This window comes from Parambassis ranga, chromosome 4 (assembly GCF_900634625.1).
Source record: "Parambassis ranga chromosome 4, fParRan2.1, whole genome shotgun sequence".
NCBI classification, from domain to species: Eukaryota; Metazoa; Chordata; class Actinopteri; family Ambassidae; genus Parambassis; species Parambassis ranga.
In genome coordinates, this window is record NC_041025.1 from 8,540,816 (window position 1) to 8,554,782 (window position 13,967).

A 13,967-nucleotide genomic window follows, 5' to 3' on the forward strand; every position below is an offset into this window, starting at 1 on the left:
AACACTGGGACACAAGGGTTGTAACATCGTCATCATAGAGGCTTGTCATGACAGCTACTCTACTGTGAGCCCCTGTCTGCTCCCTGTTCAGACACTTCAGGTGTTGGGTTAACGGCCAAGCATAACATCCCTGGTTTCTGTATGAGAGAAAGTGAAGTCATTTTCTATTTTACTGACAATAACCTACATGACCAGCACCCATATAGCTGTTTAACAGTCACTTTGTGGTTATTCCCCTCTTTCTGTAAATACAGAATAAGCATTAGTTTGCACCTTTTATAAAATTGAACTGGCAACGAGACTATTTTGAAAATGTCTGCCTATCTAACCAAACCCACACGCTCACATGCCTTCATTAAGTCACACATCTTATCTAGAGCACCAAACATGCCCACAGAAACAGATATCAGAGGAAGCAGACAAGCCTGCGTACAATGCTGCTATAAAACACACGCCACCTATAAATATATTACATAATAAGACTGTTCATACACAGGTCACACTGCTCCCTTAACAGACATATAATCACTTGACCCTCTCTCTGTCTACACCACCAGACCCTCTGAAACACATCAGAATATTATTCATATCCATCCCGAGGCATCCAGAGCCCAGCAATATTTAACAATATTAATAAAAACAATTTTGGCTCTACCACACCAACAACCTGTAATTTGTCATGGTTTGTGAACCATGAGGCCAATTTAGCTTCAGTTTTTCCTTTTGCTTTAGTTCTATGAGGATTTGGACCTACCAGAGATAGAACAGAGTAAAGGAAGCAGTCATTTGACTCACTGATATGGATCAAAGTGTGGACATGAAATATTCGTGTCCAGGCTCTCGTGAGAATAAGAAAACGACAGAAACGTGTGTTAGAACATTGCGTTTAAAAGTAGTCCAGGGAGACATGTTAAACCTGTTCCACTCTGTTTAAATCAGCAGGTCAGGCTGCGGCTGCTGTCTTACTGTTTCTCTAAAGGATGCTTCAGTGATCTCCATGCGTCTCATGACGGCGCTCACAGGGACATACTGTACTTCCTAGCCTTTAACTTTTAGACAGGATGAAAGAATATTACGATCTGGAACAAGATAGAGCAGAGACTGGTTAATGGCCGTCAATGGCTTTCTCACAAAGTAAACAAAAATTGAATGCTTTGTTTTTATTTCAGACATATTATAAAGCAGTCTGTTTTGCAAGTACTGCCGGCTGTATGGGTTATGAGACATAGTCTGTTCTGTGGTTGCTCAAAACATCAACAGAAGCAATTCACAATAAATCCACGCTCAACTGCATTCCAGCTCCAATAGATCTAACATGCTCCCCTAGTTTCCATCAGAGAGGATGGTGTAATGGCCAGAGGACTTATAAAAGATTACTAAAACAACACCAAACTGGACATGTCCATCAATCTTATGTGTAAGCTATTCACAATAAATGTAAGGATTTAAGAAAAAGAAAGCTCAGCTCTATAAAAGGCCATTTGATAGATCATGAAAGGAAAGCATGTGCTGTCATACTCAAGGAGATGGCCTGGTTAGAGAGGACATGTGAGCTATGATGTGGTTAAGAGCAGCGCGCCAATGTAGCACAGCACTCACATATTCTCTCTAACCAGGCCATCTCCTTGAGTATGACAGCACATGCTTAGAGTGGAGGGGCCGATCAGTAAAGGAGCACCAGTCCTTCTGGGAAAGTGAGTGTTTAGAAACAAAGGTCTCTCACTGAGTAAAACACAGCATGTTAGCTGCGTTGGTACCTTTTTCAGAGAGACGCACACAGACATATGCACAACATGGGATTCTATCCCCACAACAATGAAGATTTCTGTGCCAATAATGTGACAAAATACTCTTATGTTGTATTTGTTTTTTTTTTGTTACAAAAAGCATCTAGTTTCAAAAAGGAAATTTATCTGCAAGGCATGTTGTCTTTGCAAAATTAACATATCATGATTCCACTTCCTACACAGCTCTTATCATCCATATCTTGGTGTGGTGGCGCTCAAACGTGAACTGTGTGTAAGTGCAAAGATGCAAAGTCGAAATGACTTTTCATTCAGAAGGAAAGTTGCACTGGGCATATACAGTCTATATATATATATATGCAGCATATACGGTTGTATATATGGCATATACAAAGTTAATGACATGTCCTTAGTCCAGGCCTGATTTTATGGTGGCATAGAAAGGTCAATGCACTTTAACCTAAGATAAAACATAAAGAAAGCATCTTCAACCTGTGAAAACACCCACCACACAAGCACTCTTTCTAGCTACCCCAAAAAGTGTGTAGATGTTTGTAAAGCTTGCCTCTTATCAGTAGTGGGTGATTGTTGTTAATGTATTGTTAATTTCTGCAGTGCATTGGCATTTCTTAGACACTTCATTAAATCTCTGGTGAAGTTGTGCAAATAACCAAACCACCCTATTTCAACCAGTTACCACAAACCTACTCTCACACAATGAATATTGGTGTTTCAGGGTAAACCCTCATGGTGAGTTGCCCTCTCCTGGGTCAGACCACTGTGTAAGATTCAGATGTTTTATGAAATGGACCTGGTGTAACAGGGGAGCGGCTGCAGTTTTGCAGTTTCACCACATTGCAGAAACACATAGGCTGTGGCCTACTTTTGGTTCCTCCTTTTACCTTCAGAACTGGAGATTCTTATTATAATACCTTGTTAAAAAGTACGCCAGGGAAAGAGCTACCTTGCTGAATGTGTTTAGGGAATCCTTGTGTCTCCCTGCCTGTGCTGGAGTGTGAGCTACAGTAGGAGCATTAGAGTCACTGTGGAACACTTAATGAGGTGCTGAGAGACTTTCCAGTCTCTTATGTGGAGGTCCAGAGGTCCTGTGATTGTCCAGTTCAATACTTCCATTAGAGTTGGAAGGGGTGGAATTCTGGCCTCTGAGCACGTAGCATTGAAAAGAAGCCCTCACACAATGTAAAATGGGAACGCATGCTGAGGAAGTGGTTAATGATGACAATCTACAATTCTTTGTGTTGTTGCTAGGGCCACAGATCAAATATTAGTTCACTGGAGCAGCTGCTGACAATCATGACGGGTGATACCCATGCAGAAGTAGCTGTAGGACTTGTTGCATGTTGAAGATATCAGACTGGTGTGAGTAGGCTGTCTGCTTTAGCATGACCCTGTTACAGGGCCTCAGAAATGCTCATTCCTTCACATTTTATATTTTTTGGAATTGGGAGTGAAGAAGTGTGGAGGAATGGAAAAGAAGAACAAATGAGGGGAACACTGAAATGACTTCAGCAAATGTGGATAATATGAAATGGTCCACTTCCTCCAGGTTAAAAATGAATTCCTGCAAGGGTTTGCTGAGTCTGTACTTACACAGGGCTGTTTAAGATTGCAGTTATGCATTTTTTTTTTAAATGGCAAATTCAACTCTCCCTTCTGCTCCAAATACCATCCCTCAGTCGTGACAGCTTACTCATGTTTTCCACACACTTGCTGCTAAACACTTCTGCAGACATGGGAAGTTAATTTCTTTTTAAATCAACACATTGACCTTGTTCATATATTTTTTTTAAACTATGTAAGGGCATTAAGCAGCTTTCTTAAACAACATCCTACAGTAAGTAAACACAGACAGGTGATTAAATTAAAGGAATAATAATAAATATGTCTTAGAAAGGTGTCGCACTGCCACATGCTGCCAGAACAACTTCAACGGGTCTCTGGAAGGCAACAGGAGCGATGGAACACCAATTTTCCTACAGAAATCCATTCATCTGGCCCTAATGATGACAGAGAACACTGTTTAACATATCAATCCAAATTACCCCAATGATGCTCAGTTTAGTTCATCCTCACCAGAAAAATACAGTAGTGACTGAATATGAAAAAATGAAACAAAAAAGTAAAATTGTCTTTTTTTGTTTAACCCGACATGACCTTTCATGTGAAGATGTGTCATATAGATGTGTAATTGTGCAACACAAGATAAAAACTGCAATCCATCTTTTGTTAATACCAAACCTTGTGTTGAGTAAATTCAAGATCTACTAAGGCATCAGTGCATATGATTGACATCATTTTCACAGCAGATAATGCACCCTGCAGGGTTTAACTTTTTCACTTTCATTTGTACTCAGTGATGGGGTTGTGCTTATTTTTATCTGCTAATGCCTTTCTCATAGATCTGCAGATGCCTCAATTGAAATATTATTAGACTAAGCACAGTTTATGACTGAAACCTTCTTTCATAATAATTTTGTTCTTGCTGTCTTGACACAAGAATCAGAATCAGCTGGGCTTTAGAGCATGGCTGGGTGTTACTGCTCAGGGTTTGTCACTCTCACAGTGATATATTTTCATCATTTTGCAGGTTTGCTGACACGTATGCTCGAGAGAGGAATTATTTTAAATTCTTACGTGATCCCATTTGCATTTGGCCTCAGCCATTCACTGCTTTATTTGTTTTGTCAAATCACAAATGGCCTGTAATCCTAGAAGTCTGAGACCTTGAAAGGAGTAATACACCAGGGCTGCATCTGAAAGTCTGAGACATGACTCATTGTGGCAAACAAGTGATTGTTCATTTCATAAGCACTCAATCTAATGTACAAGGTGAAACATTTTACTTCTTCTACTCTGATCCGTGGGAACAAGCTTTTATGCTTCAAAACAATATGCACATCCTATACAAACAATATTTTAATACTTTGTTAATATGAGATCACAGTAGACGAATAAATAGGGTTAAATAATAAAAATGCATTACTTTGGGCGCTCCTGGGAGCTGTCTCTGTTTCTTTTTGAAAGGTCTAAATGAGTTTTTTATCCAGCCAAACAGAGTCAGTGATCGGTCAGTAAACAGCAGGTGTGACATTGATATATAGCAGCTATTAAGTGATTGACTAAATTGCTGATGTCATGCTATTCAGCTACTAAATCATAAAAGGAACATGCCTACAACAAAACAAAACAAAAGTTGTTCTGGCATAACACCAGAAATATTAATCACTGATCAGCAATTAAACAGATTTTCTGTTGTAGGTTTCAGCCACAGGTTACTGAAAGTTCATCAATGTACAGCCTGCCTTACAGTGTTGATCAAATGCAGCAGATTTCTCAGAGCATATTTGCAGTAGCATGGGTGGTCTTTGGGAGAAATGAGCCATAATACATTTTCATTGCCACAACTATATCAGAATCAGAATCAGAAATACTTCATGTTTAAACAAACATACATGGAGGTATGCAAAGTGTTCCCTTCATGCAGTACAAACACACAAACATTCCCCTTGTGCGTGATCTTAGCTGTCAGGGATCATCAGATAAGAAGTGAAGTGCCCATCTGTTATCTCCATTTAAAAATCCTTTAATGACAAACACAGACTGTCTGAGTCCTCTTCCACCTCCAGGCAGGCCACTCCAAAGATACACATTCTATTGTTCTCACTCTCATCTTCTTTATCCACCTCCTGTCTGTCCGCTATGTTTCCAAATACCTGCCTTTCTCTCTCCCCACTGGCTGCCAAATACTCAGAATACCTGCATCCTTTCCCATCTGGTGGGACCAATCTAGTCAAAGCTTCCTGTGTTAAAGAGAACTCTGGGGAACTGAGCAGTGAGGCTTGGCCACAATAAAATTCCTGCTTTGCACAAAGAAATGATAGTACCGTAGATACCTTTCAGCCATATTTATATGTAATCTGCATACAAACAAAAGGAAGGTACTTTGAACAAGGATAAAGAATGTGGCCTGGTTCACGAAATAAAAGCAGCACACGTGCACACAAGTGAATAACACACACCAGCCCTGAGTTCAGGTGGAACTCAGGAAGCTGCATAAAACATAGAAAAAGAGTCGGACGCAAACCTAAACAAGGGTAGCCACAAAGCTCTGTGTAACACCAACACAGTAGCATGTGGGCTGCTTCAGAAGCAGAACATGCAAAACGGCACATCATTCATATCAGATTCCTGTCATCCCCAGGCCCACAGGAGGAAGGTAGATACCATAGAGCTGTCATCCTGTGTTACCTGTGAACCTGCCCTGATCATAGACAAAATGACCTTTCCAATTCTACCCATCAAATCTATAGAAAAGAACGACAGAGAGACGGAATGTTTGCCAGCCATCACAAAAGTAGAGATTGATCCTGAACTCAGCAGGCGATACAGTGGATTCCATGACCCAATGTGACACTGTCAGACCGAGTCCTAAATTCAACATCTGGCACTTCAATCATTTCTTTTAGTTATACCGGGGCTAACAGGAATGTCTCTGTATTAGCTTACCCTTCCTATTAATTACATCTGACCCTGACGTTGCCCTCCGTGAAAAAAGGCTGATGTATTAGTCTATGCTGCCTTACTTACAGACCTCTTTTGCACCACAGTGAAAACCTATCCCGCACCCTTTCATAGGTCTGTTTTTGTTTCCACTCTGTTTGACCAACATGCTCTTCTTTCAGAGGCGCTCTTTGTGGTCAGAACACTGGATCTGTGTGCTCACACAGACTGATGAGGAAACTCTGCAAAGCTATTCTGTACATGTGTGTGCATATGTATGCGTGTGTGTGATTTGTCACCTTGTGTTATGTCTGTTGCTACCCTGAGGCTGCCTCAGATAGAATTTTCATACTGTAAAGAAAAAAACAACCATTACGCCTGTGCTTTCTCTGTGATGGAGCTGGAACTGACCATTTTTACAACTTAAACATTTCCAAAATCACAATGCAAAAGTAATATAAGTGGCAAGTGGTTATTCTTCTGCAAAATATAGAATAAGCACACAAACATTTTTGCAGTACCTTGTGTACACCCACTGATGATGAGATTAAGTCACATTGTAGAAGAAAGTACAAGTCAATGTCTAACAAACAAACAAACTGCAATAGAATAGTTTCTGTCTACCTAGTGTGAAGTAATTTATACATGTTAGTGTGTTATTAGGCTAGCATTTGTTGTTGAACCCCATGACTTTAAGTAGATGCTTCTATCAAGTAATGTAAAACCTTTATCGCTTTGTCTAATGTTCATCAACAGCAATGGCAAATCGGATTTGTGATGTTGAAACATTGTGAGTAGATGAGGCATTAATAAACTTTTATTTTGCTTTCCAAGTGAGCGAGCTTAAAAAAAGTCTTACAGTACAACAAGACGACATTTTATTCACATTTTCCTCTTTTTCATACTTAATCCCACATTTGGAGGATTCTAACTTTAAAGTAAAATGCCCTTTATTACAAAGTCTGTGAGTCTGTGCGACAACATTTTCAAACACCTTGATGTACTAATGATCATATCAGCTAATATCATCTGTTATGTCACCGGTCATCCAGGTCATGTTATATCCAAATGTTACTTGTTTTTTTTCCAGGTTGGGTAGTGAGTTTGTATTGTTTTCTTGTATTGACTGGTGGGATCCCTCTTTTACTGTTTATAGATGGCTGTGGAGAGCTGTGTCTTTGGAGTGGCAGCCTTAAATATTCAACATCACTGGTGGTGTCTGTGTCAGTTTGTAACTGTTTTTCTTGGCTCCAAGGTGAGGTTGGACAGGGTGCCTTTGCATTATTGATGCCTTCAGTCTCAGCTGATCTGCTTCTGGTTGGTATTCCTAACGGCTGACTCTGTGGCAGGTATGAGATCAACAACCAGACCTTTAGCCTTAGACCTTTAGCCAAAACAGGTTCTTCTGGTTGGAAAGGTTTTTTCCTTAGAAAGGATGTCCTCCCTTCTCTATATCAGGTTATTAGATTTTTCAGATGAGTGGTACAGAGTTTAGAGTTTCTTTGTATGATCTTTTTCCTCTCTGCTGATTTTATGAGTAGCTGCCTGAGCTTTAAAACTTCTGGATATAGCTCTGTTATCAGTAAAATGCATAAGGGCAGATATCTTATGGGCATAATGGAAATTCCATCTACACTATGCTCACTTCAAAGCCTAACCTAAAAAAAGGCCAACACACATTTCTTATAAGAACATGCTGTTTACTTCACAAGTGGGGTTTATACTGTTTCTTCACTTTTGACATGTGCTATTCAAAGGCCTGATAAATAGCACCATTTAAGACATGGAAGCTTTTAGCTACTGGTATCAGTTTTCTCCCAAAAAAATGTGGCCTAACTGTTTTATTGGAATTCCCATCTTCTCATTATACTGGTTTAAATCTGATACATCTAAATATGAATCCCATGTCCATAGCGGATAGACAGCATATGTTTTTTGGATTGAACTGCTTGAAGCTGAACAGAAAAACACCCATAGAGCTGACATAATTTATGCCGTCCAAGGCTCAGTCAAACGCTTTGTCTCTTTTTTTCTCTCCTTCTCGCTGCCCATGTCACATGAGCAGCAGCTCATTTTAGCAAGAAGTGACTTGTCTTTTATTTTTTGTAATTGCATACAGTCATTAATTACATGTAACTCCAGCATTTACACTCTCTGGGTGACTTCCACTACCACAATGATGAGTTATGTGTTATATGAAAAAAGTATCCCTGAACTTGAAAATGACAGCATATTCTGTCAAACAATCAAAAGATAAATCAGTATTAAAGGATATAGATTTGAATCTCAATGTCTAACATTATGAAGCTCTGGTTACTGCGGTGGAACTGAGTGTGTTTGCATCAGTGAAATGGTGTCACTGCTGTGGGAAAGTGAAACTTCTTTAGTTCCCAATGTGTCCAGCACATATACACAAACACGTAATTTCCTTTCAGAGGCTGTCAACATGAATGTGCTTTGTTTGACAGCATGGACATGGATTGTTTCGCAACTTTATTATATCACACATGCAAAAACAGTCATGAATATTTATTCCAGGCTGATATGTTCACCCCCCTCTCTCTCTCTCTCTCTCTCTCTCTCCAAATAGCAGCCCATTCTATTAAAAACAACAGTATCTTGAGTGGAGAGAAATGAAGCTTCTCACACTGGTCCACTCCTTCCAGTTCTTTGAATGTTCCTATTGAGTCAGGAGCTGGGCTTCCATCACTTCAATTAAATTAAGTTAAATAGGTTGAATTCAGTTTTTATTTGCTTTGTTAAAAAAAACAGTCTCTTGAACGTTATCATGTCTACGTGCCTGATCTCCTCTGTTGCTTCCCTTTCAGTGGACGTAAAATGAGTGTTAACATCAAGATTGCACTAATGACTGCAGCAGACTGTCTCACAGTGCTGAAGGAGAAATTACACAAGCTATTTAGTTACTTAATAGTTGATGTAATACTTGTCACTTGTCTACTAGTTCAAAATAATAACACAATATGCAAAAAAATGCAGTACATCAAGATGCCATTTTGATAAAGCACAGAATTAGTGGGCACTGTTCAAGCATTAGAATACTAAAATACTCGCACAGTAGTGCGCCTCTGCACATGTTCTCACATTTATTTCATGACCTTAAGTAATGGGGGAAACAATGGCCTTTTGCTGAATCATTAACAAACACAAATCAAACCTATTTTTGTGTAGATGATAACCATCTTGACACGTCAATGAGTTTGAGTGGTCTTATTTGTGACATTTTTCCTTCACCACAGCTTAGCTAGACTGAAACTAAATATGCTTTTTCTGCTGCAGACAAAATGTGCTTTGGTTTAACAACCTCCATCTCCAGAGCGAGTCCTGCTGATACAGAACATATTTTTTATTTCATAAAACAACTGAAACACTCGTTAAAAAAATATTAAGGGGGAGAATGTTGTGTAAAGAAGTTCATTTGTTAGCACAGATAAGGGGTTGGCTGAACACCGTCGGTGTCACATGGTTCTCAGGCTGTAAACTACTGTCTCCACATGTGATTCCAGTTAGACGTTTAGTGTGACTGTTCTCAGAATGTCTGCTTCTCTGTGTCTTGGTTTTATTGTTGTCATTTTCCTTTCTTCTTAATAAACATGTAATTTGCACTTTGATTGATGGCGGCTATTATATTCCCTGTTTCCTTGTTTTCCTGTCCAATGGCTAAACCAGCCCATCCTTTCAGCCCCCCCGGTCCCCATAAAAGTGACGGGCTAACGGTAAAGGCCCTGTTCTACCAAGCAAGTTCCTCTCTCTCTCTGTCTCCTCCTGTAATTCCCATTATTGCCCTGGACTCCAGGAACTCACATCCCAGAATCTGTTCACTCATTTCCTTCTCCTCGTCCTCAAAAGCCTCTTTTCTTCATTCTTCTACACATTAAACCTCCACAGTGCATCATTCAAAACAATTACAATAACATTTTTGACTGTGATATAAGAGGGACATACTTGAGTCTAGACTGAGGAAGTGATGTAACCGACATATCAGTATGCTGTGGTCAGCAAGCTGCATACTTTTGACTAAAAAGAAAAGAGGTTTTCAGTGTGGCAGATTTCTTTAAATCTTTTGGATGCAGTTTTGTTTAAATATTTGATTTAATTCACATTTTTCAGTCATTTATTCAAGTCTCTGGTAAATAAATAGTTTTCACTTGTTTTCAACTTTCTAAGTAAAAAAAAAGACTGGTAGTAGTCAAGAATCAAAAAAGTGTTGCTTCAAGCATTACACTTAATATACTTGTGCATAAGTGCAGTGATTTGTTGCCACCTAGGTTATACTGGGAGGTGATCATATTCGCCAAGGTGTTAAAAATATAACTTCATCAGCTAAATTTTTCTAAGAGTTATTTTTAAACCCTCCTGTGTTTGTATAAATATGATTGTATGTAAAATCTTCTTGTTAGACTAGCCAAGAAAATGGCTGCGCAGTCTCTGATCTTTTAAAATGCAACATGAAGGTAAATAGAAAAGTGATGAATACAAGACCCTAACGATGGACAGGTAACTATGAACACCCAGCCGTTATAGTCAGTACATGTCAGTGAACCTAAATTCCCAGTTAGTCCAAGTACAGGCAAAAAAAGGTGGATCGGAGCTGAGGCGGGTGGTCAGTTGCTGTAAATCATCCTTTGTACGTGGAGAGACCAACAGCATTTGCACTACGCTGTAACTGTGTTTATGTTGCCTGTAAATTTGGCATTTTAACATAAGAGTCTATGTTAGACTGTGTTTTAGGTTGTCTGGAGGTTGCTGCTGTGTAGACATAAACCCCTGAGAAAGTTAGCATTCATTTTTCCAGTTACGCCGTCTTCACTATTTTTCAGTCCTGTTGTTGGTGAGAATGCGTTACACAAATCAAACACAGACATCATAAATTGCATAATGTGGAAAATTTTTCTCATTTTTCTCCCACAGAATCCTAACGACTTCTCCCTCTCCTCTGGTTCACGGGTCACATTTCACCTCTGGTTCCAGAGACCACACTTTCAAAGAAATCTTATTATTATGCGCTGTCTCATGACGTGATAACATCAGAATAATGTTCTGTTTGGAGCTCTGTGACAGACACAGAGGCTCCTCTGAGAAACTTTTGAACATAAAATGTCAATAGAGACATTCAGAAATGTAAATATCACCAGAGAGGCATCAGTGGATAAATCACTATATCACAGCTCACTGCACTGATCTGATTTATGTTCAAGCTTGCACCAAGCTTTGATCACACACATTTCTGCAGAGGTGTTTTTTTATGTGTTATAAATTTAAGAAAAGAAGGGATTAAGACCACTTTATTTACAATACAAAGAGTATTCAGGGAAAAGAATTTCTTTTCTGGAAGTCAGTTCAATCCAAGCCTAAATATTGTAAGTTAAAATAATCACATTCCAAATTGATTGCTCTCATATATAATTGTATTAAAAACCTGAATATAGTAAATCATGTAGTCATGCTCTGGTGGTAAGTCTGTGACTGTGCTCCAAAGCCACATTATTTGCATATGCAAACTGCGTATACACTTCCTCGTCTCTCTAGAACAAGGAAGTATTTAAAGATTGAAATATCAGTGATGTGCGCCACTGCTCTTCGGTAGCTCAGTCAGACTCTGATGTCACCATGTTCACCTGCTGTAAACTGGCAATTCTGATGCTTGTGCTGACTCTTGATGGTCAAGGTAAGATAGCCTTTTAGATTTTATTGGGACAAACAATGCTTCAAGTAAATGTTGATACAACATATACATATATATATATATATATATATATATATATATGTGTGTGTGTGTGTGTGTGAGTGTTCCTTATAAAATGTATTTTCTTAGTTTCTGCAGGTAGAATCGTTGGAGGCCATGAGGCTGTGCCACACAGCAGGCCATACATGATGCTTATAAGGAGGCAGAACAAGACCAGCCAAGAAAAATGGTGTGGTGGATTCCTTCTAAACGAGGACTTTGTGATGACTGCTGCCCATTGTATTGCTGAGTAAGTTTATCAAACTGTTTTTCAAACTGTTATCAAAAAGTTTTAAACACAGACAGACACAGACATAATGGTTTAAGCTTGTAAACAAGGTTTATGCAGTGAGAATAAGGTTCCACAAAAATATGTATTATTTATGTAAAACAATGTTTTCATGAATGTTGAACATTTGTGTGTTGCAATTATTTTTGAAAGAAAAAGATGTTGATTAATATTTAAACATTTGTTTTAATCATTTTAGGACCTACGAGGTCTTTCTAGGTCTCCATGACTTTTCAAAGGAACGTAAAACAGCTCAGCGCATACCTGTGGAGCAAGCATTTCCACATAATGACTACAAACCAGACGCCCTCATACATGATGTCATGCTTCTTAAGGTAAGGCTAATCTTGGAACAGAAATTCATGTCTGTCATTTTTGTTAATACATTTTTAAAAAAATACTGAACATTGACAAGGTTAATTAGTATTTTAGCTGCTCAAGCTAAGCAGTGTGTTCTTGTATATTTGCAACATGTTTGTGTGTTTGGGTGTGTTGTGAACAAGTCAGAGTACAAAGCAATCAGTAAGATGATTAGACAAAGAAGAGAAAAAAGAAGATTTGAATTCATGTAAAGTAAATGTGCAATGCTGCACCTAGTGGGGCAGTTGTAGATCTACAGTCAAGTAGGAATACAACTAGAGCCTGCTGCCTCACAAGGTAGCAGTTTGAAATGCAATTGTTTTAATTTAGTTAATAATAAGCAATCCTCTATGTGTTTATCGGGTTAAAATGTAAATGTATTGTGATTACAACTTAAATCTGAAAACTGTTACTAACACATTAAAGTATATATTTCAGAACATACTTCGGAGTCAGACAAAAGCTGTTGATATTACAAACCTTTCCTTTATCTGTTTTTATCTGTCAAGTTGCAATCCAAGGCAATTTTCAGCGATAATGTCAAACCCATTGCTCTCGCAAGCCAAGATGACCCCGTGCCAAAAACATGCCAAATCGCCGGCTGGGGACGAACCAACAGAAGCGATCAATACATGTCACCAAAACTCATGGAAGCTAACGTGACTCTTACAGACAATAAGAAGTGTGAGTTGGAAAACGCATACTGCTCTGAGGGAGACGTTGGACAGGGTAAGGTAGGTATCTTTGTAACTTAATAAATGTATTAATTATAATTATTTCACTGATGTCTTAGAAGCAATAATTACATAATGTGCATATTCTTTCAGGGAGACTCTGGTGGTCCATTGGTCTGTTATGGAAAGGCGTATGGGGTGGTGTCCTCCACCTTTACGCCAAACTCTGGTGGCCCTTATATTCACAGGTTTGCTAAGATTCCTGACTACAGAAAATGGATCACTTCGACCATTAGAAAAGCTCTCAGAAGCTCATAATGCCTGTAAGACTTAAATGATGTCATCATAATTTTTACAGAACTTATCATTGACATGCAAAGACGTTATACTTCATTGATAAGATAGCTTGCTTGCTTTTGATTTCAGAAAAATATTCTTTAATTTGATGTCTAAACCTGCAGGAAAAATGGAAGCATACACCGAGGATATATTTTTCTATATTAGATTTTTCATTCTGCTTATAGAATACACAATGCGTATGCTGCATTGTGTACCCTTTGATAAATCAAATGAACACACAGTTTGTGTTGTATCATATTTGTAAACAATACATGGTTGAAATATGTGTTGCCTTT

The 13,967-nt window shown here is 38.7% G+C and overlaps 1 protein-coding gene across 1 annotated transcript; it reads left to right on the forward strand.

Annotated features, from left to right (window-relative positions):
• The first annotated feature begins 11,848 nt into the window (after window positions 1–11,848).
• Window positions 11,849–13,967, forward strand: LOC114434439 (granzyme B-like). Its single transcript, XM_028403695.1, has 5 exons — window positions 11,849–11,952; window positions 12,100–12,259; window positions 12,498–12,633; window positions 13,168–13,392; window positions 13,486–13,967. The coding sequence occupies exons 1-5, from the start codon at window positions 11,895–11,897 to the stop codon at window positions 13,648–13,650; spliced, it is 744 nt and encodes a 247-aa protein (XP_028259496.1). The 5' UTR covers window positions 11,849–11,894; the 3' UTR covers window positions 13,651–13,967.